Here is a 27521-nt window from a genome sequence, read left to right as displayed (position 1 = left end):
AAACAGCATCCGCCCGCTCACCTGGGAATGCTACTCCTATTGAAGTGTGTATGTGTTGTTTGTGTGTGTGCGTGTTATTTGTGTGCATGTTTATTATGGTGTTTGCGTCTTTGTGTGTCTGTGTGTATAGTTGGTGTGTGTGTGTGTGTAGTTGGTGTTTTTGTTTGATGTTTATTATGGTCTCTCTATTGTGAGCATGGTTGGTGTGGGCATGTGGTTGGTATGCATCTGTGTGTGTAGTTGGTGTTCTTGTTTGAGGGCATGTTTATTATGGTGTTTGTATCTCTCTCTTGTGTATGTATGTGTGTACTTGGTTTGTGTGTGTTTTTGTTGCTATTTGTGTGGGTGTTTATTGTGGTGTTTGCGTCTCTCTCTGTTGTGTGTACGTGTATGCACATGCACACTGGCATCAAGTGAAACTGTGTATGTGACTCTAGAACATGCTTTCCAGAATGAAATACCACAGCCTTTGCAAAATAATAATTATAAAATAATATCAGAGTCAGTGCGTTCAGGAAAGGAGATCACCTCTTTTTAAAAAAGCAAACTGGTTCATTATTTTCCAAAGGCAGGAGTTTACCTACAGTAGTTGCAGTGTCGTCTGATGAAGGTCCACACTGAAAACCATTATGTCTTCGAGGAGTGTCATAGTCGACTCGAAATCTTGGGCACGATTTAATGGGAAATGTTCTAAGTGTCAGATCGGGCCCGACTTCCCGGCTGCTACCTGACAGTCGCGCCTGCTACGGGGACATGAGATGGCGTCGACATTGCGTGGCACCGAGGCCAACACTAATGGGTGGTGACGCAGTGGAAAGCCTGCTCCACCAGGTCAGGGTCATGAGAGGTGGTGTTCAAGGCGTAGCTCAATCAGCAGCAACCATGCCTGAGGGCCTTACCATCATGTCCCAGTCGCTGAGGGACGTGACCCAGACACAGGTGGGCACTGCCATGGCTCTCCGAAATGTCCCGTTCGCTGAGGAGCATTGGCAAGGGCATCAACACCATGGTGCAGACAATGGGGAGCCTCCAGGAGTGGCAGTGCCAGATGTCTCAGAGGCATCTGGAACTCACTCCAGCTGCCCCACCATCCCATGGAGACCTCCAGGACCCTACGGGCACCATCCGAGAGGAGGAAGTGGTGGAAGCTGCCTACCTGGGAGACAACGGTGATCCCCACCTCACCAAATCACCTCGCCTCTTCTAACACAGCACGTCTCAAGGTCAGCGGGTAGAACAGGTAGGCCTGCTGGGGCCCTCTAGCTCCAGGTTCTCCAGAGGATGCTCACAAAGGGCATCTCAGCCTACAGGGCATGAGAACCAGCAGGCTGCCGCTACCTCTGATGTGCACCTTGACATACTGGCAGAGCACGAAAGATGAAGAAGATTGAAGCAGTGGGGGGGGTGGGCACCATCCGTAGCTAGGGACAGTGGGGGGGTTTCAAATGTCCACCATTAAAACATGTTACACCTCATAGAATTTACAGTGCAAAAGGAGGCCAATTGGCCCATCGTGTCTGCACCGGCCCTTGGAAAGAGCACCCTACTTAAGCCTCCACACTACGCCCGTAACCCAGTAACCCCACCTAATCTTTGTTGGACACGAAGGGCAATTTAGAATGGCCAATCCACCTAACCACATCTTTGGACTGTGGGAGGAAACCGGAGCACCCGGAGGAAACCCACGCAGACACGGGGAGAACTCCACATAGACAGTGACCCAAGCCGGGAATCGAACCTGGGACCGTGGAGCTGTGAAGCAACTGTGCTAACCACTGTGCTACCGTGCTGCCCACGATATGAAGCCTCTGTCACGTTATTTTTCGCAGTGAGCCTGCCTGCAGCCCCAGCTGTCCTCCGCTCCCCCTGCCCCCGGACACAGAGGTCCTAGAGCATTATCCTGCGAGGCAGACCCCGTTCAGGTGATGGGTGTGAAAGACTGGAGGGTCTAGGAATTGGAGACGCAGAAATGGGTGGGAGAGACGGGAGTGGGGCTGGGACAACGGGGGAGGGTGTGAATTGGGGGAATTTGGAGGGGGCTGGAGGCTAGCCGGCGGACAAAGCGGCATCCTATAGGAAACGGGAGAGGATGAGGGCCTCCCTCGCTCTCCAGCCACGCCGGATCCTCTTCATCGCCTGTCTTCCATCCTGCGACACTACTCCCGCACGTCATCCCCGGGCCCTCCTGAACTGGCTCTTCCTCAGTCGAGGTCCCTTGACCCTCCTTCTCCTTCACGTTGCCCCACTGCTGTGCCAGTTTATGGAGGACACAGCAGACCATTGCAAAGCGGGAGACCTCTGGGAGTGTACTGCAATACACCACCAGAGATGCCCAGGCATCGGAACCGCATTTTGAGCAGTCCAATGTACCACTTAATGACAGTACTGGTGGCAGCATGGGTCTCGTTTTCTCAGGTCTTCGACCTCCGCACTGGCTTCATCAGCCAGCAGGCACCCCTTATTCCCCAAGAACCAACTTGTCATCCTGGGTGGTCTTTGAAGATGCCAGGCATCTGCGAGTGTCCCAGGATGTAGCTGTCATGCATGCTTCCTGGGAAACGTGCACACACATGCATGATCCTGAGTTTGTGGTCGTACAAGAGTTGAACATTCAGGGAGTGGAACTCTTCTTGTTTATGAAAAGCACTCCCTGAGGACTCGGTGCGGAAGGTTACATGTGTACCATCTATTATCCTCTGGACCTGGGGCATCCCAGCGATGGTGGAGAATCCTGCTACCCATGTATCTTGGTGGGCTTGGTCCAGCTCAAAGTTAATGGTCAACTTCCCTGGCATTTAGGGCATCCGTAACTTCACGGACGCACTTGTAGGCTGTAGCTTGTGAAATGTCGCAGAAGTCCCCAATCGAGCCCTGGAATAAACCCATTGCATAAAAGTTCAGGGCTGCAGTGACCTTCATGACCACCGGGAGTGGGCATCCTCCTCCTTCACGGGGTGCCAAGTCTCCAAGGACATAGCATAGGTGCCGCACTGTCACTTTGTTGAGTTGGAGCCTTCTGTGGCACATGTTGTCCATCAAATCCTCGTAAGGCCATTGACGCCTGTACACGTTGGGCGGTCCGGTGACCCCCACCCCCCTCCTTGCCCCGCCAGCCGTTTCCATCCTCGGTCTAATGGGGGGGGGGCGGGTCTTCAGTGTGTGCAGCATCTCCATGCACACGGGGTGTTGCCTCTAGCTTGCACCAGCACCGTGAGGACTGCCACTGTGGGGTCAATAAGGCCATGCATCTGGTTTGCTGTATGGAATTGGAGAAGCAGGGAGACCGACAATCAGTTAGGTCTTCCTTCTCGGGACCGTCAAATCTCCCAGCCTTCCCCACCCTTATGTGTCTTGCAGAGTGCCATCTACTGAGCCAGTTGTGCTGGAGTACCCCGTTCAGCACACTCAACCCGGCTGCCGCAAGAGCCCCTAGACCCCAAACCCTTGGCCAGGAACACTCGGGTGACCGTGATCAGGTATCCTCCCCTGATCCATGCACTGACCCTTTGGTTGCGGGGATATCCTCCAGTGCTGAAGCCCAGCGCCGTTTCAGGTTTTGGCCTCTCCCGCAATTTAACCACCATGCCGGGATCCGTGCTGGGTGCAACACAGCCGTTAAATCGTGCCTCTTAACCCTGTTTCTCACTCCACAGATGGTGCCAAACCTGCAGTTTTCCCTGTCCACTCAGCTACCACTGCCCCAGTCATAGTTCTGATAGTTTTTCAGTACAGCATGTTGAAGTTGTTCATAATTTCAACCCACCGTCTTTATACTGCGGGGAAGATTCCTAGCTGGGAAGCTGCACTAATGACTTTACAAGCTTGGTTGTGTTGGGGAAGCCATGTGAAAACAGCAGTTTACAAAGACATAATGTGTGATGGGAATCTTAAGCTTGCCTGAGATCAAACGAAATACAAATCCTCAGATCTACTTCCTCCCCCACCTCTCCTCTTTTACCCTCCTTCCCGTCCCCTTCCACTGCCTCCTCTACCTCTAGTCCGTCCACTAAATCTCCCTCTCCCACGTTCACTCTTTCCTCCACCCCACCACCTCCTCCACTCCTTTGCCGCCATTCCCTCGTCCACCAACACACATATTCCATCACCCCCTTCACTGACCCTCCCTCCTACGCTATCACTCCATCCTCCTCCACCACTGGCATTACCTCCGCCACCATTATTTTCCTCCCCTCCAATACCGAGATTGGCTCCTCCGGCTATTTATTTATCTTGCTGGCTCTGCCCTCCCTTGGGAATAAAACATTTTCTGAAGTGATACTCTGTGCCTTTTGAGGCACATTCACTGTCTGGTTTCATTCGCAGAAGTGCTTTTAATTCCATGTTTGGTGTTTGTTTTGTAATATAAAGAGTTATAAAGCTGTTGAGTTCACAGCATCAGAGAAAACAAGTATGTTTCACCATGCAGTGAGTGAGAAAAAGACAAAAGCACTGTAAAGTGTTTTAAACATAAGTTTACCACAAATAAATATGGACATGCAGAGAACAGGACAAGTATTTGGAAGAGAAGAATGTTGAGAGAAAAGGGGGAAACAGCTAAATGGCTCCAGTTGAGGGGCCAATTTGTGCAATTCTGTAATTGTCTAGCCTCACCATGTGGTCCTCATTTCTTGTCCTTCTGGAGAGAATTCTCATTCTCAATCAAAGAGCCACCTCCCTTGTGTTTGGAAAATCCCAATTCCAACATCTCAACCATTTGCAGAAAATCTTTCTCTCCTGCAGTTTTGCACAGCTTGGTCCATTCAACACCTCTAAGTGCCAGGCTTTATGCCGTCTCTCGCGCATGCTCCTATTTGTGACTGCTTAAAACAGTCAATCGTAATTGGCTTTAAACTGACAACAGATCTGACAGTATGTGTTATTTGATTGTGAAACAATTGGAAGGTTGCCTGGTGCTACAAATTCAATTAGTCTGTCGTCTTCCATGCTTGTGGAAATTTACTCTTCAGAACACACTGGAGTTGGCAGTTAGTATTTTTTTAATGATTGCTTGGCATCTATTGCAAGATTGCCATTTAGGAGAATGAGGTAGTGGGCTTCCGACTGTTTAATAACTTATCAATCAGTCAGTGTAAAGGCTGAGTACAGATGGGCCCACTGCTTGTGAGTGCGTCAGGTTTTTGACTCTTTGCTGAGAACCATTCATCCCTTCTACCATCAACTTTTCTTCCTTGGAATGGGCAGTTGCCTCACTTCATCCTTGGATTGCACAAATTTCAATTTGAATTTTTAACATCTTCCCACGTTTATTGCCCTTCCTCCAACAGTTTCTGTCACTGCTATCCCTGTGCATTAACACCTGTATCTGGAAAGGGAAAGTAATCCACACCATGGATTTCTTCACAAGTGTGAAGAGTGCCACCCTAAATAGAACGATGCTGGTCAGGTGAGATCAAGTAAGGATCCAGGGAGGTTCATAGGGAGCAGAACCACCAGCATAGATAGTTGAGCCGAATGACCTGGTTCTGTGTTGTAAATTCCTTGTAACGTTGGCATCGGAGGAGTCGCAGCACAGATTCCAGGGCTACCTGTAATTGATACGGGAGCTAAAAGAGTCTTGACCCTTGTTTATTCAATTAGGAATATGTGATGCACCTCAACCTCCCTACTTCATTCGTTTGCATGACACAAATCTCCTTGTCGTTTAGTTTAGACATTTCACTATACCCTCCTGCTGCATAATGTATAACTAGAGTTAGCAGCATCAGCCCCACTGCTCACTATCCCAAGAGAGCTTTTTCCTTTGGTTTTTGGTTCTCCTCCGCCAAGATTGTTTTCATTGCAAGTCACAAACTGCACTCCTTCATCAAGAAACACCTCTTTGTTCTCTCTCTGGTCTCTCTCCACAGAGGCTGTCAGACCTGCTGAGAGTGTCCAACATTTACTGTTTTTGATTGAGATCCCAGCATCTGCAGTCATTAGCTTTTACCTCTTTTGTTCCTGTCACCTTAACTTACTGAACCATTGGGCAGCCTGAATGAAATGTGCAAAATCCATTGCCCTTCCAATTTCTAATCTTGCACACTTGCACCAAGTGAAATAATAACGGACAAATCTTGTTTGAGGGGCATTTTAGAGATCCCCTTCAGTGATATAAGGTGCCTAGTCCTCATAAGTGGGTGAGCGATACTGGTCACGAGTTCTCTTTCCAATTCACTTGTGTTCCAGTTGGCCTCCTTTGTATGAAACCACACAATGATTGTGGTGCCATAGGCCAGCTCCTTCTGAGTTTCTTGCATTATTGCTTTTTTAAAATAAATTTAGAGTACCCAATTCTTTTTTCCAATTAGGGTCAATTTAGCGTGGCCAATCCACCTACCGTGCACATCTTTGCGTTGGGAGGGTGATACCCACGCAGACACAGGGAGAATGTGCAAACTCCACACTGACAGTGACACGGGGCTGATGTGTTGGGTGTTCTGGATCCCAAACAGGTCACCAACACTGGAAGTGGAGCAACTCTATTTTATTATAAGGTTAACTATATTAACATACTTGAAATGTGGGTAAATGCAATACCAGCTTTAACTGTTGACCCTTGCCTAGTCCTAACCAGGTGATGCACTCAGCACATGGTGAATGTCTGTGTTGCAGGCTGTGAGCTCTGCGCTCCGAGCTGGCTGCTACTAGAATGTGCGGGAACTCTCCTGCCCCCTGTTTTTATAGTGCGTGTGCTCTCACTGGTGATTGGCTGCGGTGTTGTGTATGCTGATTGGTCCCACTGCATGTCCATCAGTGTGTGTGTCTGCACCATAATATACTGGTGTATATTATGACAGGGGCCGGGATCGAACCCGGTTCCTCGGTGGCGTGAGGCAGCAGTGCTAACCACTGCGCCACCGTACCGCCCCTCTTACATTATTGCTATCTGATAAAAATGAGTTGTCAGACAGCCACATTGCTGAATAAACATTTACTTAATTTTCAATTTATAAGCAGCAAAGAACCATGGTGTGTCCATCGGAATTAAGTTACTTTTGCACAATCGAAAGAAAAAGTTGAATGTTCAGACTAGTTAATTCATGTGCTGTGAAGTGGGGAGATTATATCTGTCCCACTAGCAGGCCTAACACACTGATCCTTTGAAAGACAGTAATGAGGTAAACTACATTCATGCAGTACTCTTGACAGATAATGAATTGTGCATTATTTATGTAATCACTTTGGCTTTCATTTCAATTTATTCTGGGATAGGCCACAATCAGCTTAATTTTCAGCTGTATTTTTCTTTTTAAAAGCCTGTAGGCTTTGACTTTGCAGCCTGTGTGTTTTCACGAACAGAAGCAGCGGCCTAAATCACTGGCAATTCCTTCTGAAATCAGGCCCTCATTCCCCAAATGTTTGCCGAGCTTAAGAGCCACAGAGGAACAGACAGCAATTATTCCTGGAATTTGCACATTTTCTAAATTCTTTGATGAAATCTTGAGAAGTATTTAAACTTGTGAGCCGGTGGAAGTTCTTTGAACATGTGTTGACACGGACTCCTGAGTGCGACAATGTTGCTACCCGTCTGAACTGACCCAACATCATCCCAGCTTCATGGCTGAGGTTGAGATCTGAGCCAAACAGGATTTTTAAAAAAACTTACATTCCTATGACGTCTTTCATCACTATCAGATTTGTCCTGGCGTTTAATGGCCAATTAAGTACCATTTGAAGTGTGGTCACCGTTGTAATGTAGTAAACGTGGCTGCCACTATTTGCACACAAACATCAAAGTGATAATGACCAGATAATCTATTTTATTGGTGTGTGTGATGTTGATTGAGAGATAAATACTAGTGTGGATAACTCCATGCTCCTCTCCCTAAGGGGATGTCATGCCTGGCAAATCTGTTAGAACTCTTTGAGGAGGTAACGAGGAAGTTAGACAATGGAGAGCCAGTGGACGTGGTCTATTTGGATTTCCAGAAGGCCTTTGACAAGGTGCCATACAGGAGACTGCTGAATAAGATAAGAGCCCATGGTGTTAGGGACAGTATACTGGCATGGATAGAGGATTGGCTGACTGGCAGAAGGCAGAGAGTGGGGATAAAGGGTCTTTTTCAGGATGGCAGCTGGTGACTAGTGATGTTCAGCAGGGGTCAGTGTTGGAGTGTTGGGACCACAACTATTCACAATATACATTAGCAACATAGAACATTACAGCGCAGTACAGGCCCTTCGGCCCACGATGTTGCGCCGACCTGTGAAACCACTCTAAAGCCCATCTACACTATTCCCTTATCGTCCATATGTCTATCCAATGACCATTTGAATGCCCTTAGTGTTGGCGAGTCCACTACTGTTGTACGCAAGGCATTCCACGCCCTTGGAAGAAGGAACTGGGGGAATTTTGCTATGTTTACAGATGATACAAAGCTATGTAGAGGGACAGGTTGTGTTGAGGAAGCAGGCAGGCTACAGAAGGATTTGGACAGGCTAGGAGAATGGGCAAAGAAATGGCAGATGGAATACAATGTGGAAAAATGTGAGGTGATACACTTTGATAGTAGAATAGAGGCATGGACTATTTTCTAAATGAGAAATGGCTTCGGAAATCTGAAGCACAAAAAGGGACTTAGGAGTCATAGTTCAGGATTCTCTTAAGATTAACTTGTAGGTTCAGCTGGCAGTTAGGAAGGTAAATTCAATGTTAGCATTCATTTCGCTAGGGCTAGAATACAAGAGCAGGGAAATACTGTTGAGGGTATAAGGCTCTGGTCAGATCCCATTTGTAATATTGTGAGCAATTGTGGGCCCCATATCTAGGGAAGGATGTGCTGGCCTTGGGGTGGATCCAGAGGATGTTCGCAAGAATGATCCCCGGATTGAAGGGCTTGCACTATGAGGAGCGGTTGAGGACTCTGGGCCTGTACTCGTTGAGGTTTAGAAGGAAGAGGATGGCTCATATTGAAACTTACAGAATACTGAGAGGCCTAGATAGAGTGGACGTGGAGAGGATGTTTCCACTAATAGTAAAAACTAGAACCCGAGGGCACAGCCTCAGAATGAAGGGACGATCCTTTAAAACTGGGATGAGGAGGAATCTCTTCAGCTAGAGGATGGTGAATCTGTGAAACCCATTGCCGCAGAAGGATGTGTTGGCCAAGTAACTGAGTGTCTTTAAGACAGGGATAGATAGGTTCTTGATGAATTAGAGGATCAGGGGTGAAGGCAGGTGAATGGGGATGAGAAACATATCAGCCATGATCGAATGGCGGAGTAGCCTCAATGACCTAATTCTCCTCCTATAACTAATGGTCTTATGATCTTCCATAGCACATAGTAAAATAAGAGTTAGAAGCAGGAATAGGCCATTGGGTCAATGAACCTGCTCCAGCATTCAATAAGACCTTGGCTGACCTGGCCGTGGTCTCAGCTTCACTTTCCTGGCTGCACCCACAACCCCCTTGTCTAACAAAAATCTACCTGACTCTACCTTGAATAAATTTAAAGGCCCAGTCTGCACTACAATCTGGGGAAGAAAATTCAAATGTCCCTCTGAGAAAAAAAATATTTTCATCTCTGTCTTACAAACCTCTGAGTTGCAGGAAGGCTGTGTGCACTGGGGTCCCACAGGGATCCATATTGTGGCCTTTGCTGTTTGTGGTTTATGTGAATGATTTTGATACGAATGTAGGAGGGTTGATTGGTACATTTGTGGATGATATGAAAGTTGGTGGGATGGTAAATAGTGAGGAGAATAGCCTGCAATTGATTATTTCCAATCCAGTGGGGCCCTTCTAGAATCTAAGGAATTTTAGAAGACTATAATGAATGCATCGACTAATTGCGCAACCACTTTTAAGACCCTAGGATGCAGGCTATCTGAACTTGTCAGCCTTTCGGTCTAATAGTTTCCCCTGGTGTGGTGCTTGTTTAAGTTTTTTCCTCCCGATCACATCTTGATTTTTCATTATCTTTGTAAAGTTTTCTATGTCTTCTGGAGTTAAGACACACCCAAAGTACCGATTCAATGCCTCCGCCATCTCTTTGTTTTCTATTATCAATTCAAGACTCACTCTTCAAAATAGTGCAATGGGTTATTTTGCATCCAGCCAAGCAGGCACTTGGGGTCCTGGTGTAACACCGCAACCAAAAGACGGAAACCGCAACAGTGCAGCACTTCCTCAGCACTGTACTGGAGAGTCAGTCTTGATTTTTATGCTCAAGCCCTGGAGTAGAACTTGAGCTCCGAATCATGTGACTCAGATATAATAGTGCGAGACACCTGTTCTTCCCCTTGTGGCATTGTTAATTAGTTCAGTGAAGTCTAGTATCATCATTCTGTTCAGATGGGAAGATTTTCCAGGAAATCGGCAGAGGCTGATAGTGGGTGATAAAAATGGCATGTTGGCTGCTTCCTCCACTATATAGTCCAACAAATCATAGAGTCCTTACAGTGGAGAAGGAGACTATTCGGCCCTTGAGTTGGCGCTGACCCTCTGAAAAGGTACCCTACCTAGGCCCACGCCTCCGCCCTATCCCCATAACCCCGCCGGTCTTTTGGACACTGAGGGGCAATTTAGCATGTCCAATCCACCTAACCCGCACATCCTTGGACTGTGGGAGTAAACCGGAGCACTCGGAGGAGACACAGGGAGAATGTGCAAACTCCATACAGACAGTTAGCCACGGTTGGAATTGAACCCGGGTCCCTGGCACTGTGAGGCAGCAGTGCTAACCACTGTGCCACCATGCTACACATAGAAAACAAAACAGCGAGGTATGGGTGGCAAGTCACATCGCTGGCAGGCGGCCTCTGATTCGTCCACCCTGCCAGCAACTTAGTCCTATGAGGACTGTGCCGCCTTTTTAAAAGGCTGCCCCAGAACAAATGAGTGCGCCCTGGAACTCTGCCACCCCCCCCCCCCCCCCACTCCCCTACACGCACCAACTCTGGCACTACCCCGGCATAGCCCCATGACACTTTCCCAGGCATGATCCTCTTCCCCTCTTGAGTCCTCACCTGAACTAAGCCGGTGAGTCTACTTGCCAGGTGCATGCCTTGGGAGACCAGTTGGGTTTTGCCATCACGTCACGTGAATGGATTTTCGGAAGGAATGAGGGGAAACGGGATGATTCTGACGTAGGCGCCTGATAATTATATGTTAATGATTGCAAATAATGTTCCTCATGTTGAACATCGCATCTCTAACGGGGGGAGGGGACACACATTTGGCTATTCACACAATATTTTCCGCTCTCATCGCCAAACACGCTCATCACGACCAGAAGCCGAAAATCCTAGTCTATGATTCTGTGGGCATTGAAACATTTTGGGGATAATTGGAACTTTAGTAGTTGGTGTAAGGTGAGCAATCCATTTACCTACCTGTTATATCGCATGCCCAATTTTCCTGACCATTGACAATTGGAAGGGAAATTGAGCAAGATATCTAATGAACAGCCAATTCGATATCACTTAATCTAAATTAACCTTTGTCTGAGCAGAGACTGGTGTCATTGTTAGAATTGCAATAAGCTCCTGAATTGAGCAATGTTTTTGACATTGTGATCCAATTATCAGATGTTAAAATGAAGCAACTGAATTCATCAAGTAAGTTTGTGCTGTCTGAAAGTTTGAATCTATACTCTGTACTAACGTTGATCAAATAGCATTATGATTAAAGTGTATATTATATCAATGATAGGGCTGCAACAGAAATTTAGACTAGGTAAGATGGATATTAGGTCTGCAGTGTTGTCCAGTTAGTAAGGAGACTGAAACTTATTGTATTTTTTTCTTCTGCTGCAGGAAATTCTATTACATCACGATGTTACGAGATCCAGTCTCACGCTATCTCAGTGAGTGGAGGCATGTCCAACGAGGAGCCACGTGGAAGACCTCACTCCACATGTGTGATGGGAGGACACCAACGCCCGAGGAGCTGCCACCTTGCTATGAGGGGAACGATTGGTCAGGCTGCACACTTCAGCAATTCATGGACTGCCCGTTCAACCTGGCTAATAATCGGCAGGTGAGGATGCTAGCAGATCTCAGCCTGGTGGGCTGCTACAACATGTCCTTCATTCCCGAGCGGAAGAGGGCCCAGATGCTTTTGGAAAGCGCCAAGAAGAACCTCAAAGATATGGCTTTCTTTGGTTTGACTGAATTCCAAAGGAAAACACAGTACTTGTTTGAGCGGACTTTTCATTTGCAGTTCATTAAACCCTTCATACAGTTCAACAGTACTCGCGCGTCAGGTGTGGAGACCAATAATGAGACGATCCATAGGATTGAGGAGCTCAACGACCTTGACGTGCAACTGTATGACTATGCAAAAGACCTTTTCCAACAGCGGTTCCAGTACAAGAGGCAATTGGAGAGGATGGAGCGGCGGATACGGAATCAAGAGGAGCAGCAGCAACAGAAGATCCCCGAGGAACTGCCCAAAGAGGAAATGGAAGAACAGGGACGCATACCCACAGAGGATTACATGAGCCATATTGAAAAATGGTAGCCATGGTGGACTACAGCTTATCTCATGTTCTTAAAATAAAGATGAGTGAATTTTTGGTCTTCTCGATCATAATGGATCTTGGAGGTTGAAAGAAAATTTTTATGTCTGTAATTTTAAAAGGAATCTGTAAAACAGAGATGTTTGCTTCAGAGCAGTGGGTCTTTATAGACCACCCAGGTGCACAAGGGAGCGGGAAGCAGAATCAAGTCAGGATACTGCAGCTGGTCAACCATGTGATATACAGACACTAATTTGTGACCCAGCATGCAATAGATGTCTTTGGAGCTATTGGCAATGGATAATGAAATTTTCAACTACATTTATCGCACCTGGAAACACATCCTGCAATGAGAAACTGGATGTGTTTGCGTCAATTCAGTGACCAGTGCAGTTTAATTCTCGACACAAAATGCAGTTGTGTTCGTTTTGGATGGTTTCAAGGGTTTTGAATATTTTCAAATTCAGGGTTGAGATTTTGTACAGCCACCGGCCAAGTAAACCACTGAGTGTAAGCATTCCCTATCTAGTCCAATCCGGTCCACTCTAGGCCAGTCCAATCCTTTTATTCTCTTGCCTTTGCTTTCCTGCTCCTCTCCTGAAGGACTTGACTCCTTTACCAGGATATGGTTCCACGGAAATCGGGTGCCTTCCAGTACCTCATCTGAATGATTGTTACTCAAGGGTGATCCTTGATGTGAATGCAGGCCGATTCTCCAACTACGAAGGGACATATTAGCCAAGCCTGATCCAATCCGCAGAGGTCACCGTATATTAAGCAGGAGTGGGAAACCGGCCCATTTTGTTCCCCATTTCTTAAACCCGGAGCGTCGTGGCCAATTGTAGAGACCTTGCTGCTGCCTTAGATGAGATCAGCTAACTCAGCACAGACTAGGGATCGAACTTTTGGACCTTCTCGATCTGCATGGCTTAGAGACGCTGACTTTGTCCCTGAGCCTAGTTCAATTATCAATGGTCATGTTCAAATGCTCTGTGTTTAATTAGTTAACGCCATGTTGCAGTTGTGCACATACTCATCTGATCTGAGCCTGTTGTTACAGAAACCTAGTGTGTTGAGCCATTTCACCTGGGAAATTTAACAAAAGATTATTGTATTTTTTTTCAATTATCACAATCCTACGTGGTATTGGGAATTCCCTTGCTATTCATCTTGAGAGTACTGACAAAAAAGATTTTAAAGAATGAATATTATACCTTAGCTTCTATAACGTTCTCAGCCATTCTATAATAGCTCATATAGTCCTATCAGAAGTCAGAAGGGCAAATAGGCCATTGTAGGTCCTGTATCTCTTCACCTCGACATTGGATACCACTCTGTTTCCATCTGTTTATGTCAGACACCAGTCTGGACTCAATTTTAATTTTCCTGAAAGACATCCAACAACACATGGTTCATTTCTTTACAGAAGCGGCCATTTTTAGATTAATTTGAAGTCCTATAGAGCTGGCCATCTTCCTCCATAACCTTAATCTGATAGAAGCTTTGCACACCAATTGTTTCTATATCATGGAAATGTGGCCTAGCAGAATAGAATATCAAAGCCATTTTCTCAGTTAGGATTTTTTAAGTTGATCATTCTCAAACTTGGTACCTCAAAAGCTGACTTCCAGCATCGCAATATGGTACTTTCTTCAGGATCCATCACCAAATTTGATTGATTATGGAAATTTTTTTTTCAAATTTCGAGTACCCAATTATTATTTTTTTCCAATTATGGGGCAATTTAGCGTGGCCAATCCACCTAACCTGCACATCTTTGGGTTGTGGGGTGAAACCCATGCAGTCATGGGAAGAATGTGCAAACTCCACACAGTGACCCAGGGCCGGGATTCGACCCCGGGTCCCCAGCACTGCAGTCCTAGTGCTAACCACTGCACCACATGCCTCCCCAGATTATGGAAGGTTGAGTTTTTTTTTGTGAGGGATGCAATCTTTGTTAGCTTGACCAATTTTAAGTATGATAAAGCCATAGCACATTTTATAGTTTGGAGAATAAGGAAATCATCATCTTTTCTTCCCTTCCCCCTTTTGATTACTCATGATCGTGGGTCATTCCTAAGTACCAATTTCAGTGCAGTCCACCCAAATTGGTTGGGCGTAATTTGTGGTACACCACTACATCCTCCAACATGTGCAACCATAGGCACACAGCGCACACACACACACCTTTTCTCTTATTTCAGAGAAAATTTCGAAAAGAAATGTGGTCACCATCTGTGTGGTGGTTACTGAATTGTTACGGCTTCCTTTCTTTCAAATATGGCGGTCATAGAGATGTAAAATATTCCAAATTTGGGGTAATAAGTTATTTGTTATATTCAAAAATAACAGAGAGATAGTTGAGTAGGCTGCTACTCGGTGATGACAAGTGACAACCACTTTCTCTCTGGAGACTTCAGGCGAAGTCATCATCTCTAACGGTCTACACTTATAAATGCAACATATGCATAATCTGGGTATAAATATTGCTGCTTTTGAATTCCGAAGTTATTATTTGCTTTTGCTCTATTGTTATTGATGTTGAGAAGGTTCCCCCCCCCCCCCCCTCCCCCAACCAAATCCCAAAAAGTTGGAAGTGCAGTACGAGGGACTGCTCAGGATTTGTTTTTCTGTTGTGCTTATTAAACCTTCAAAGTTAACCATTTTGCCTGGGTGCACTTGGTTCCAAGAAATGCAGTAATGTTTTGGGAGCCAAGTCTCTTTCTGCTGCAAAGCCATATATATATGACGTCTCTCTGGTTTACTGCAAATGAAGGAACCAGTGACAATTCAGTGCAATTATTCCCCCCCCCCCCCCAAGGCACCAAATTCGAACACTTAAAGGGGAGGTGTCAACTTGGTAGCGAGTCCTCGGGCAGGCTTTGTTTCTGGAACAGTTGCAGGTTTCATATGTTACTGTTAGATTAAATCAAAGACGAATAACTTGTAGTGGCAGATGCGATTGGTAATGCAGCTATGTAATCGTGCTCCCAACAGACCTGCCAGCTGTTGCTCACTGGGAGTGACCGACTTTCGTTTCGGGTGAAAATTTTAACATGTTTTGATATATGTCACTGAGAAATAAATGGATAAAAATAAATGAATATGTTTAAATGGCTTTGCCGTCTATGTCACTGTTATCAAACATAAATCGCACACTTAACATTTTCCACAGTGTTGACATTTCTTGTCACTAATTCCATCAGGGTGCCCATTTACATGTCAGTATTATATAATTAGGGCTCTTCGTCCACCTCTTACTGCCTTTTCCACCGTGTTCTCTTTCTATTCTTCCCCTTTTTCTCCTATCATTTTACATGGGATCACCACAATATTGGTTGATCACTCTTCTCCATCTCCTCCTGTCGGTCACCCATTCCTCATCCAGTCCAGTTGGAGTTAAGCGTCTCACCACTGCCCCTTTCCATTTGCTCTCAGGCCTTTCTCTTCTCCTTCTTCCTGGCAGTGCCATCTCCAACGTTAGACTCACCACCTGAGATATTTTATAAATGACACCGCCCCTGAAATGCATTGCTGACCAAGACGATGGCTTAATTTTAAAAGTACAAAAAATCTTGTCACAATCCTTGTTGGGGACAGTGCGTGTCAATGACCAAGAATAAACAGTTTGAACTACTATATGGAAATGTTATAAAGATACCGAGGCATAACGTGCTTTTCCATTCATAAACAATTTCTAAACTTGATTCTGTGTTATAAATCTGTAAAACTGGTCAATTGCATGTGTTTTGATTACTATGGCTGGGGTTTTACGGCCTTGCCAGTCTAGAAATCTATTTCCATCTTAAATATATTCAGTGACTGGCCTCCACAGCCTTCTGTGGTAGAGAATTTCACAGTTTCTCCTCATCTTGGGTCCTAAATGGCCAACGCCGTATCCTGAGACTGTGATTCCTTGTTCCAGACCATCCAGTCAGAGAAAACATCACCCTGCATCCAATCTGTCCAGTACTGTCAGAATTTTGTGTGTTTCAATTAAATCCCCATCTCATTTTTTAAAATTCCAGTGAATACAGGCCCAGTCGACACAACCCCTTCTCATATTACAATCCTGCCATCCCAGGAATCAGTCTGGTGAACCTTTACCGCAACATTCTGTATGACGGGTATATCCTTTCTTTTATCCACATTATTCTTCATCTGCCATGCATTTGTCACTCACTCAATTTGAGTGGGAAAATGCGTGACAGACCCCCTCCCAACTTACGTCCAAGGGCTGCAGACATGAAAGTATATGGCAAACAATTTATTTAGCTATGCACCATCTGATCTGCCTGGACCACATAAAGCGCAATCGGGTCCTGCTCTAGTCTTCTAAAACTGCTTGCTGTTCCAGGATCATTCAGGAATCCAAAGATAACCTCCAGATTTTTCTCTACTGCAAAGCATTTTCTTAACCCCATCTGCACTATCTCCTCCGTCCTCACTTCCATCAATAATTGCAAGAAGCTGATGGGCATCTTTGCACTACTATCAAGATCATCTGACCAGCGCCTCTGACATGTCAATCTCGTCTAGATACCCATGGGCCAAACTTCCATTGACACCCCCTCCCGCCCCATCCCAACCCTGAACACACATCTTTCTCTCGATTCTCTCCTGTCTCTTTTTATAACCTGTGGTGAGAGCCACATGCTTGGAGAAAAATCTGACTTTCTGACTATTATCCCCAAGGATCTACACCATTGGCATATTATTTATGTAATTTTTGAGCCTACTGCAGATATTTGATGGAAATACATTGCAGGGTCAGTCTTGGTCACGGGACGATCCAGAAGAGCTGAGGAGGTGAGAGATGACAACTGTTGCTTCTTGAGTGCCATTCTTAGCAGCATCTTTGAATGCCGCAGACATTTCATGATGCCCTTGCATGCTGGTTGAGGCAACTGGCTGGGACGTGGTGGGCATTCACTCCAAGCATCTCTGCGTTAGCAGTCACACAGAATGGTCCATGGCAGTCTCACTCTTTGGGCTGGATTTTACGAAGCACTGTGGTTCTCACCCTGAGTTTCTGGCCAAGCAGAGACTGGCAGCTCGCCTGTGCCACCGACGCCACTGGAAGCAGTAGCCATTGCCTGTCCTGCACTGGTTTGGGACTTGGAAAGGGTTTGGGGGGGTAGGGGTTGCCGGGGTTAGGGAGGCCATTTGAGGGAGGGAGGGAGGGACAGCGGGGATTGTTACACCTTGTGAGGAGCCTTCCAATCAGTCAAAAGGGTGCATTAATGAGGGAACCGCTTGCCTGCCAATCGCCTGTGTAAGGAGACCTGCCAAGCTTGCCCAGTTGGCGTTGGCCATTCCTGCTGTTGGTTTCCGTGACCGGCATCAATTTTCTAATTCTCATCAGCACAAATGGTGGCACAGTGGTTAGCACTGCTGCCACATAGCGCCACAGACCCGGGTTCGATTCCAACCTCAGGTGACTGTGGCATTTGCACATTCTTCCCGAGTGTACATTGGTTCCTCTGGGGTGCTACGGTTTCTTCCCACAGTCCAAAGATGTGCAGGTTAGGTGGCTTGGCGATGCTAAATTGCCCTTAGGTGTGATTACGAGGATAGGGCAGGGGATTGGGCCTGTGGAGTGTTGGTGCAGACTGGATGGGCCAAATGGCCTCTTCTGCACTGAAAGGATTCTATGATTGTATGAACTGGGCTGATACATTTTGCTCCCGCTCCACAACCGGTCCTGTGAAGAGCACAGAGGTGGTGATGGTAACGTGGGCTACTCAGCAGGCTCCACAGCACAACCAAACCCACAGGTGATGGCTATAGGACTGCAGGAGTAACCTTCACAAGTATTATCAGCGGACTGGTGATCCGGAGACTCGGTAATATTTTGGTGACCCGGGTTCAAATCCCACCAATGATGACCGTGAGACAATTGTCAACAGTAGTTAAAAAAAAAACATCTGGCTCACGAATGTCCTTTAAGGAAGGAAATCTGCCATCCTTAACCTGTGATTACATGTGACTCCAGATCCTCAGCAATGTGGTTGACTCTTCAATGCCCTCTGAAATGGCCAGGCAAGCCACTCACTTGTATCAAACAGCTATAAAGTCGATAAAAAAGAAAGGAACTGGACGGACCTCCCGGCATCAACCTAGGCACTGGAAATTACAATGGCAAACCCCACCTTGTCGACCCTCCTTACTAACATCTGGGGGCTTGTGCCAAAATTGGGAGAGCTGTCTCACAGACTAGAGAAGCAACAGCCTGACATAGTCATCCTCACGGAATCATATCTTGCAGATAATGCACCAGACACCACTATCACCATACCAGTAACGACAACGGCACAGCGGTATACAGTCTGGAGGGAGTCCTGGGAGTCCTCAACATCACTCCGGACCCCATGAAGTCTCATAGCTTCAGGTCAAACATGGGCAAGGAAACTTCCTGCTGATTACCATGTACCATCTACCACCAGCTGATGAATTGGTATTCCTCCATATTAGAACATAGAACATAGAATTTGCAGTGCAGTAGGAAGCCATTCGGCCCATCGAGTCTGCACTGGCTCTTGGAAAGAGCACCCCACTTAATTCCAATACCTCCACCCTATCCCCATAACCCACTAACCTACCTAACCTTTTTTTCAACACTAAGGGCAATTTAGCATAGCCAATCCACCTAACCTGGTTTAGCACACTGGGCTAAATCGCTGGCTTTTAAAGCAGGCCAGCAGCACAGTTCAATTCCCGTACCAGACTCCCCGAACAGGCGCTGGAATGTGGTGACTAGGGGCTTTTCACAGTAACTTCATTGAAGCCTACTTGTGACAATTAGCGATTTTCATTTCATTTCATTTTCATATGTGTTCCCATAACCTATGGATCAGATCAAGCTCTGCAGTAACACCACATCCAGTCGTGAATGGCGGTGGACAATGAAGCAACTCACTGAGGAGCAGGCTCCACAAATATCCCCATCTTCCATGATGGAAGAGCCCAGAGTATCAGTGCAAAAAACAAGGCAGAAGCATTTGCATCCTACAGAGGTCCCTAGCATCACTGCTGAACTCCAGAGGTGAAGTAAGAGTGACTGCCCTTGCCATCAAAGCAGCATTTGATCGAGTGTGGCATCAAGGAGCCAGAGCAAAACTGGAGTCCATGGGAATTGGGGAAAACTCTTCACTAGTTGGAGTCACTCACCTGACTCCCCAAAGCCCGTCCTACAAGGCACAAGTCTTGATGGAATACTCCCACTTGCCTGATTGAGTGCAGCTCAACTCTCATAACACTCAACACCATCCAGGACAAAGCAGCCCTCTTGACTGGAACCCCTTCCACAAACATTCACTCCCTCCACCACCGACGCACACTAACAGCAGTGTGTACCACCTACAAGATGCACTGCAGGAGCTCACCAAGGCTTCTTAGACAGCACCTTCCAAACCCAGGGCCACTACCACTTCAAGAAGGCAGCTCACCACCACCTTCGCAAGGGCAATTAGGGATGGCCAACAAATGCTGGCCTAGCCAGTGAAGCCCACATCCTGTAATAATAATTTTTTTTAAATGCCCTTCACCTGAAGATGGAGCGAACAAATGACCCTTCTCTCAAGGACCTCCTGTCTCCCCAACAGCCATGGCCATCAGTAATGGCACCCTCACAATCTCCAGCACTGCAGCTGCCATTGGGGTGTCAGTGTATGGACCTACGGCCTAATTTGATCCTTGTGATCTCCAGCACTTCTGTTAGAGACAGTTTATGGAGCTACAGCACAGCGTCACCCATTCGAACATTTCCTGTCAGTTATGCACTCTCTTCCTAGATGAAGAGGGAAAGATTTATGAATAGGCTGCACTCCCTCAGCTGACTCCTTATTGATGTCACCTGTTCCATTGCATTCCATGTTCTAATGTCATTGACGATTCAGCAATACATGTGATTTGACAGAGATAAGCAAAACTATGGGTACTCTGCTCAATTGGTGCATATTCAGGTGGGGCATTATCAGGCCATTGAATCATTTTCTGTACTGGATGTACTCCCTCCTAGTGACTCCCCAGATGACCTTTATAAAAATAAATTTCGAATTCTAATTCTTTTATTTCCAATTAAGGGGCAATTGTTTCCAATTAAGGGCCATCATGCCGCCCTTCCCCTGATGTCCTTTGGCGGTAACTCCAGGCTGACCCTCTTTATGTCGCTAGGCAGATGCCAGGAACAGCTCATCTCTCCTGTCAGATACTTTGTCCATTTAACCCTCAAGGAAGACAACAGAGAATGGTTGTGTCGAGGGACACCTGTCCATGCCATCAATGACCCTCTAAGCTCCCTAGTACTGTGCTGTTTCAGTGAATAAAAAGTGCAATCATGGCTGCGTTTCGTTTTTTCAAAGAAACCTTGGTTACTGGGGCCTGACTGCAGGTTACTCTTGACATCACTAATTGAGGGCGGCTGGTGGCGCAGTGGTTAGCACTGTGGCCTACAGCATTGAGGACCCGGGTTTGATTCTGGCCCTGGTTCACTGTCCGTGTGGAGTTTTCACATTAATAGTAATAGGAACAGTAATAGTAATAATCTTTATTGTCACAAGTAGGCTTACATTACCACTGCAATGAAGTTACTGTGAAAAGCCCCCAATCGCCACATTCCGGCGCCTGTTCGGGTACACAGAGGGAGAATTCAGAATATCCAATTTACCGAACAGCACGTCTTTCGGGACCTGACGGAGGAAACTGGAGCACCCGGAGGAAACCCACACAGACACAGGGATAAAGTGAAGACTCCGCACAGAATACTGCCTGTTAATACAAAATTATGTGCCACCCTACCTGATCATTTCTTTCTTTACTCCACTGTCACCCCCGATTTGCCTTGCCCTATCATTCTTTTTGTCATTTAATCTTTCCTGCCTTCCACACATTCACAGACCATAAGCTTGATTTAGTGGTGATGCGACAAGGCCGTTTAACCTCGCGAGAGGTTTGCAATGCTCGAAACATCTTGCGAGATTTCACTGGACGAGATCCAGATTAACATATTTAAGTAAACCATATTCTCCCAGCGCCCAGGATCTAACAGCTGTGCCTGGGAGATCTCAGCAGAGTGCCATTTAGCACTGATTTTCACAAACGTGGACCAGGCGTAATGGCACCTGGGGATGGGGGTCTCCCAAGCTATTAGAGACCCCTGCGTGGTTGGGCTCTGGTAAGGAGGGTATCCATGCCTTGGGGCGCAACCCCTTCCGTCCGAAAATGTCCCCCCGCACTCCTGCGGTACCTTGGGTGAGGCGACGTCCGGACCGACGTCAGTGGCCGTCGGACATTCCTCCCCGAAGGGAGCCTTCTCCAGAACCAATGGATGAGGAGCCATGTCCGTGTCAGACTTGTAGGCGCCGACCCCGTCGCGGACGCCGGTCCTGGGGCATCAGAGGCGCCGTCGTTCCGACCGAAACTGGGACCAGCCCAGGGGCCGTACCTTCCATGTGGATGAACCTGCGGCGACCACTCCTGAGGACGTGGAGACTGAGGATGACTGCCTGCAGCTGCATTGTGTGGCAGCTCCCCGTGTGGCCCCCATTAAGGTGACAGTACGGGTCAATGGTCACCCGCTTGAGATGGAGTTGGACACTGGCGCAGCGGTCTCCGTGATCGCCCAGAGGACATTCGACCGCATCAAGCAGGGTATACAGACCCTTACATTAACCTACACACAGGCCAGGTTGCCTCCTACACGGGGGAAAAACTAGACATTGCAGGAACTACAATGACCCCTGTTGTTTATGGACGCCCGGAGGGGCGTTTCCCACTTATCGTGGTGCGCGGCCATGGGCCCAGCCTGTTGGGTCGGGACTGGTTGAGCCATTTGCGGTTGCAATGGCAGCACATCCTCCAAACAGTTTCTGAAGGGTTGACTGAGGTGCTAGGATGATACCCAGATGTATTCCAGCCTGGTTTGGGGAAAAAAAAGGGGCCGTAGCCCATATCCAAGTCGAACCAGGAGCCACGCCGCGCTATTTCCGGGTGCGCCCGATGCCTTACGCCTTGCTCGAGAAGGTAGAAGGGCAGCTCACTCGTTTGGAGAGTTTGGGTATTATCAGGCCCGTCTGTTTTGCTGACTGGGCAGCACCAATTGTACCTGTAATGAAGCCAGATGCCACAGTTCGCTAGTGTGGCGACTATAAACTTACAGTGAATACGGCTTCCCGACTCGACCGATATCCAATGCCTCGCATAGAGGATCTCTACGCGAAGCTTGCAGGCAGACTCTCCTTCACAAAATTAAATATGAGTCACACCTACCTACAGTTGGAGCTGGACCTTGCCTCCCGACCATATGTAACGGTTAATACAGACCGGGGCCTGTATGAATGTACACGGTTGCCCTTTGGAGTATCCTCTGCCTGCGCTATTTTTCAACGTGTTATGGAGGGCATTTTGAGACGTTTACCACGTGTTGCTGTCTACTTAGATGACGTTTTGATTACAGGGACGTCGGAGCAGGAACATTTGAAAAATCTGGAGGCTGTCCTTAGACGCTTTTCGGAGGCTCGAGTCCGTTTACGTCGCACAAAGTGCGTATTTCAGGCGAAGGAAGTAGTCTCCCTAGGTTATCGGGTGGACCGCGAAGGTTTGCACCCCGTCGCAGAGAAGGTGCGTGCGATTCAACAGGCCCCCGCCCCGACTGACACTTCGCATCTTCGTTCTTTTCTCGGTCTCGTAAACTATTACGGGAAGTTCCTCCCCAATCTGGCAACTACGCTGACCCCGTTGCACCTTCTGCTAAAGAAAAATCACACCTGGGTTTGGGGTCAGCCGCAAGAAACCGCTTTCCGGCAGGTAAAGCAACAATTGTCGTCGTCTGGGTTACTAACCCACTATGATCCTGGCAAGGTTTTGCTCGTCACATGTGATGCATCCCCGTATGGTATTGGGGCCGTCCTGTCCCACAAGATGGAGAACTGGGCCGAGCGACCGATAGCTTTCGCCTCCCGCACATTGACTGCAGTGGAGAAAAGGTACGCGCAGATCGAGAAGGAGGGCCTGGCAGTGTTTTTTGCGGTGAAACGCTTCCACCAGTACGTGTATGGCTGCCATTTCACTATCGTGACTGATCATAAGCCTCTGCTGGGACTTTTCAGAGAGGATAAGCCAATACCGCCCATTGCTTCCGCACGGATCCAGCGCTGGGCTTTGTTGCTTGCTGCATACGAGTATTCTCTGGAGCACAAACCAGGAACGCAGATAGCAAATGCCGACGCACTGAGCAGATTGCCTTTATCGACCGGCCCCATGTCGACTCCCACGACCGGTGAGGTGGTTGCAACACTACATTTTATGGATACCTTGCCTGTCACGGCATCATAGATCCGTGAGTGGACCCAGACGGAGCCAGCCCTGTCAAAGGTTCGGCACATAGTCCTGTATGGTGGGCAGCATAGACAGCTCCAAGGCGAGTTGCGGGCATTTTCCTCCAAGCTGTCCGAATTCAGCGTGGAAGACGGCATCCTCTTGTGAGGGACGCGTGTGATTGTCCCGGAAAAAGGCCAGGAGCTGATACTAAAAGAATTGCACAATGAGCATCCAGGTGTAACCAAAATGAAAATGTTGGCCCGGAGTTATGTCTGGTGGCCAGGCCTCGACACCGACATTGAGAAGGTGGCCCAAAACTGCTCCATTTGCCAGGAACGCCCCTACATCACTGGGAATGGCCAGGGCAGCCTTGGGCATGCTTGCATGCAGATTTCGCAGGCCCTTTTCAAGGATCCATGTTCCTTCTATTAATCGACGCCCAGTCTAAATGGCTAGAGGTGCATAAAATGCAGGGGATAACGTCCTGCGCAACAATTGAAAAGATGCGTTTGTCTTTTAGTACGCATGGCCTCCCCGAGGTGCTGGTCACGGATAACGGCACTCCATTCACGAGTGAGGAGTTTGCGAGGTTCATGAAGATGAACGGCATACACCATATCCGCACTGCCCCTTACCACCCGGCTTCAAATGGGTTGGCAGAGCGCGCAGTGCAGACATTCAAAATAGGCCTAAAGAAGCAGTCTTCCGGATCAATGGACACGACACTGGCTCGCTTTTTGCTTACGTATAGGACCACTGCCTTCGATTTTGGCCAATAAAATGCCGGGTGCATTGATGGCTGGGCGTGTCCTTAGCGGTCATTGACCATGGCTGTTTGGAGTCCCTGAGTAAAGGGAGTGGCGCCGATTAGTCTGTATCTGTATCGGTTACCTGAGTACAGTTCTTTTGTTCTGGGGAAAGGGGCCATTAAAATGCAAACGAGCGGGGGTTTTGATCGCATCGAGCTATCTGGGTTGCAAATACACACACAAGCTCTGAGTCTGTCTGAGTCCTGGGTTGTCCATAATTCCCATGGTCCTTTGCAGGTGGCCATCTGAGGTGGCTACATCCCGTCCTCTTGATCCTGAACACGAAGCATGGTGGGTCACACTGTTGATCCCTTATCCATCCCTGGTGTGCCGGTTACCCTTGGTCAAGGACAGGTTCTACACTACTCTGTCCTATGTTTTTGGAGCGTTTACCTAACATTTTTATGAACACATCATACATTCATAATTTCTAACTGGTCATTATAAAACATTTCACTGTTCCGCTCAAATGAATATCTAACTAACACTATCTGAGCTACTCTCATGCTGCTGGCAAATATCAAAAAGAACTTGTGTACAATACAAGATTTCAAAACAGCAGCATCACATTTCTACTTAATCCACCAAAGTTAGAGAGATATGCGGTCTTTATTTTTATCAGCGATTACAGTGTTTGTTGAGTTGGGTGAATTCCAAAGAAGGGAGCTCGGAATTCTAAAGAAGGGGGCCATTTGCAGAGTCTAAGTGTCTGGATGACACTGCAGATTATTGCAAGTACTAGAAGGGCCTCTACTGTGTATGAAAGGGGGTACCATTTGGCAATGTTTTTGCACCAAGTGGAGGTTTCAGTGTCTATCTCTATGTGTGGTGTGGTGTCCGGGCTTTGGGTGTCATGTTGTGCGGTGGTGTTCGGGGCTGGTGTGGTGTGTGGTACAGAGGCTTGTAACGCATGCAGTTGTAGGAGTCCAGCGATGATCACAATGTAGGTCATCAGTCCTCGCTTCATCTTGTCTTCTTCCGTGTTCCTTGTGATCCTTGGGGTGCAAGCATAATATCTGTTATTATCTTCGGTTAATATCTCGTTTTACTTGTCTTTCGCTCCTTAATCCAATTTCCCATTCTGATCGTCACCATGTGTGACTCCCTCATTTTTTTTTTTTTAAATAACGTTTTAAGAGACAACAAATACCAATTTTTAAAGTACAGAGATTCTCCCAGCTTGTGGTCGATGCGGGGAGTGGGTGGACAATTTCTCCAACCAATCTTTTCTTTACTTGCAACCAGTGGTGGTTGAGGCTCATCTTAACCAGCCGAATCTTCGGGCGCCAGTTTTATAAAGTTTCTTCATCCCAGGGTCCAGAAGTAGTTCGCGTGTAGCAGCATATGTGGCAACCAAGTGTGTCATATGTGTAAATAGCAGGTGGGGAATGACCAGAGGGTCGCGGAAGGTAAAGGGGTGAGTGTACAGACTGTGGCAAAGGGCATTCTTTAAACCTAACTAAAAGAGTAGAGAAGGGAAAACTAAGACAGTGAGAAGTGTAAAGAACCATTCCAGAGTACTCAAAGTGACAGGAACTGAGGTGCGTGTGGGCCGCGGCAGGGCAAGAATGGGTGGAATCCCCAAGTAGAGTGGTGATCAATGCCGTTGCTCCACTACCAAAGCTTAACTGACCGGATGCATTTGGGGTCCTCAGGCAGGGCAGGGATTAGTGCTGTTATTCCCTACCTGGGTGACCTCAAGGAGCAGAAAGAATTTCTAACACATGTGAGATCCAACAATTGTTCCTTTAATGGCCATTGGTCAGTAAATGGCGTTGGAAGAGTAACTATGACTGTATCAAGAAATTGGGTGTCAGGCCGACATTAATTGAAACGATGTAACAAGAAGAAAGAAAGAAGGAAAATAAAAAGGCGGGCAAGCTCCATCAGAAAATAGGACACCATCGTTCTTATGTGGCGTCTTTTTTTCATCAGCTGGACACCTCAGGGTTCTGTATCAAAAAGTGTTGTAAAAGGATTACCATAACCAGAGTTAGAATCTGAATCATCACCATCCTGGTTGTCAGACTCGTGCCTGCCGTTTTTGTGCCGTGGCCATGTTGGCAGTCGTGGAATCCGAATCGTCATGTCTAACCAGTCTACAAGAGTTGTCGTGGTGCCAAAAAGTGGTTCATTTGTCATGAGCGTAGGGGCGGTGGCACTAAAGGGCAAGTTACTATCGTTGGGCGGTGGCTGTGGCGGTGGCTGTGGAAGGGCATAAAGGGGGGTGAAGATATCCTTGCCGTGGTTCCGGGGCCTGGGGTGACTGGGGCAGAGAGATCGTATCATTGGTCAGGGTTAGCAATCAATCAAGGGAGGCTGTCGCTGTCGTCGGAGTCAAGCTGGAGAGTCGCACCTGTGCGTGGAGACAAGGTCGGGTCTGTGTGCGTGGATGTGCTGTCATGGCTGGGGGAGGCTGGGTCTAGGTTGTCGATGGGCAGGGCGGAATCGTCTGCTATTGCCAGGGAGATATAGTGGGATGGCTGACATTGGGCTCCGTAGACTTTGAGCTGGTTGTGGAACCAACCAGTTTTAACATTGGGGTACATTATTTTGTACGAAATGGAGTAAGGTCCTGCAAATTTGGGGGAGAGAAAAGAATTGGGATTGTAAAGGGAAACCATTACTTGCTGACCGACTGTGTACTCTACGGGATGGACGGTTTTGTCAAAGCAGGTTTTACTCTGCTTCCTCCTCGCGCCTAGTCGGACAGCTGCAGCGAGCTGTGCTGCTTTAATATTGTCTGTGACTTGTTGGACCGCTTTTTCATGGGTGAGGGCGGTGACTGTGGGTCTTGCCAAATCGAGACCTAATAAATATTCAATTCCTTTCATGGGCCGTCTGGTCATAAAAGTGTGGGGGGTGAAGCCTGTGGTACTGGAAACGGTGTTCCGAAAAAACATAAGGGCAAATGGGAGAACTGTGTCCCAT

The 27521-nt window shown here is 47.4% G+C and overlaps 1 protein-coding gene across 1 annotated transcript in view; it reads left to right on the top strand.

Annotated features, from left to right (window-relative positions):
- LOC140389968 (heparan-sulfate 6-O-sulfotransferase 1-like) overlaps positions 1 to 15580 on the top strand; it is a 348935-nt gene extending 333355 nt beyond the window's left edge. Inside the window, exon 2 of the mRNA XM_072474686.1 lies at positions 11759 to 15580. Coding sequence (XP_072330787.1) covers positions 11759 to 12464 — 706 coding nt within the window. The 3' untranslated portion in view covers positions 12465 to 15580. The remainder of the gene's footprint in view (positions 1 to 11758) is intronic.
- Positions 15581 to 27521: the final 11941 nt, after the last annotated feature.

The sequence above is a fragment of the Scyliorhinus torazame genome, chromosome 14, assembly GCF_047496885.1.
Source record: "Scyliorhinus torazame isolate Kashiwa2021f chromosome 14, sScyTor2.1, whole genome shotgun sequence".
Taxonomy (NCBI): domain Eukaryota; kingdom Metazoa; phylum Chordata; class Chondrichthyes; order Carcharhiniformes; family Scyliorhinidae; genus Scyliorhinus; species Scyliorhinus torazame.
This window is presented reverse-complemented; position numbering and strand designations above follow the sequence as displayed.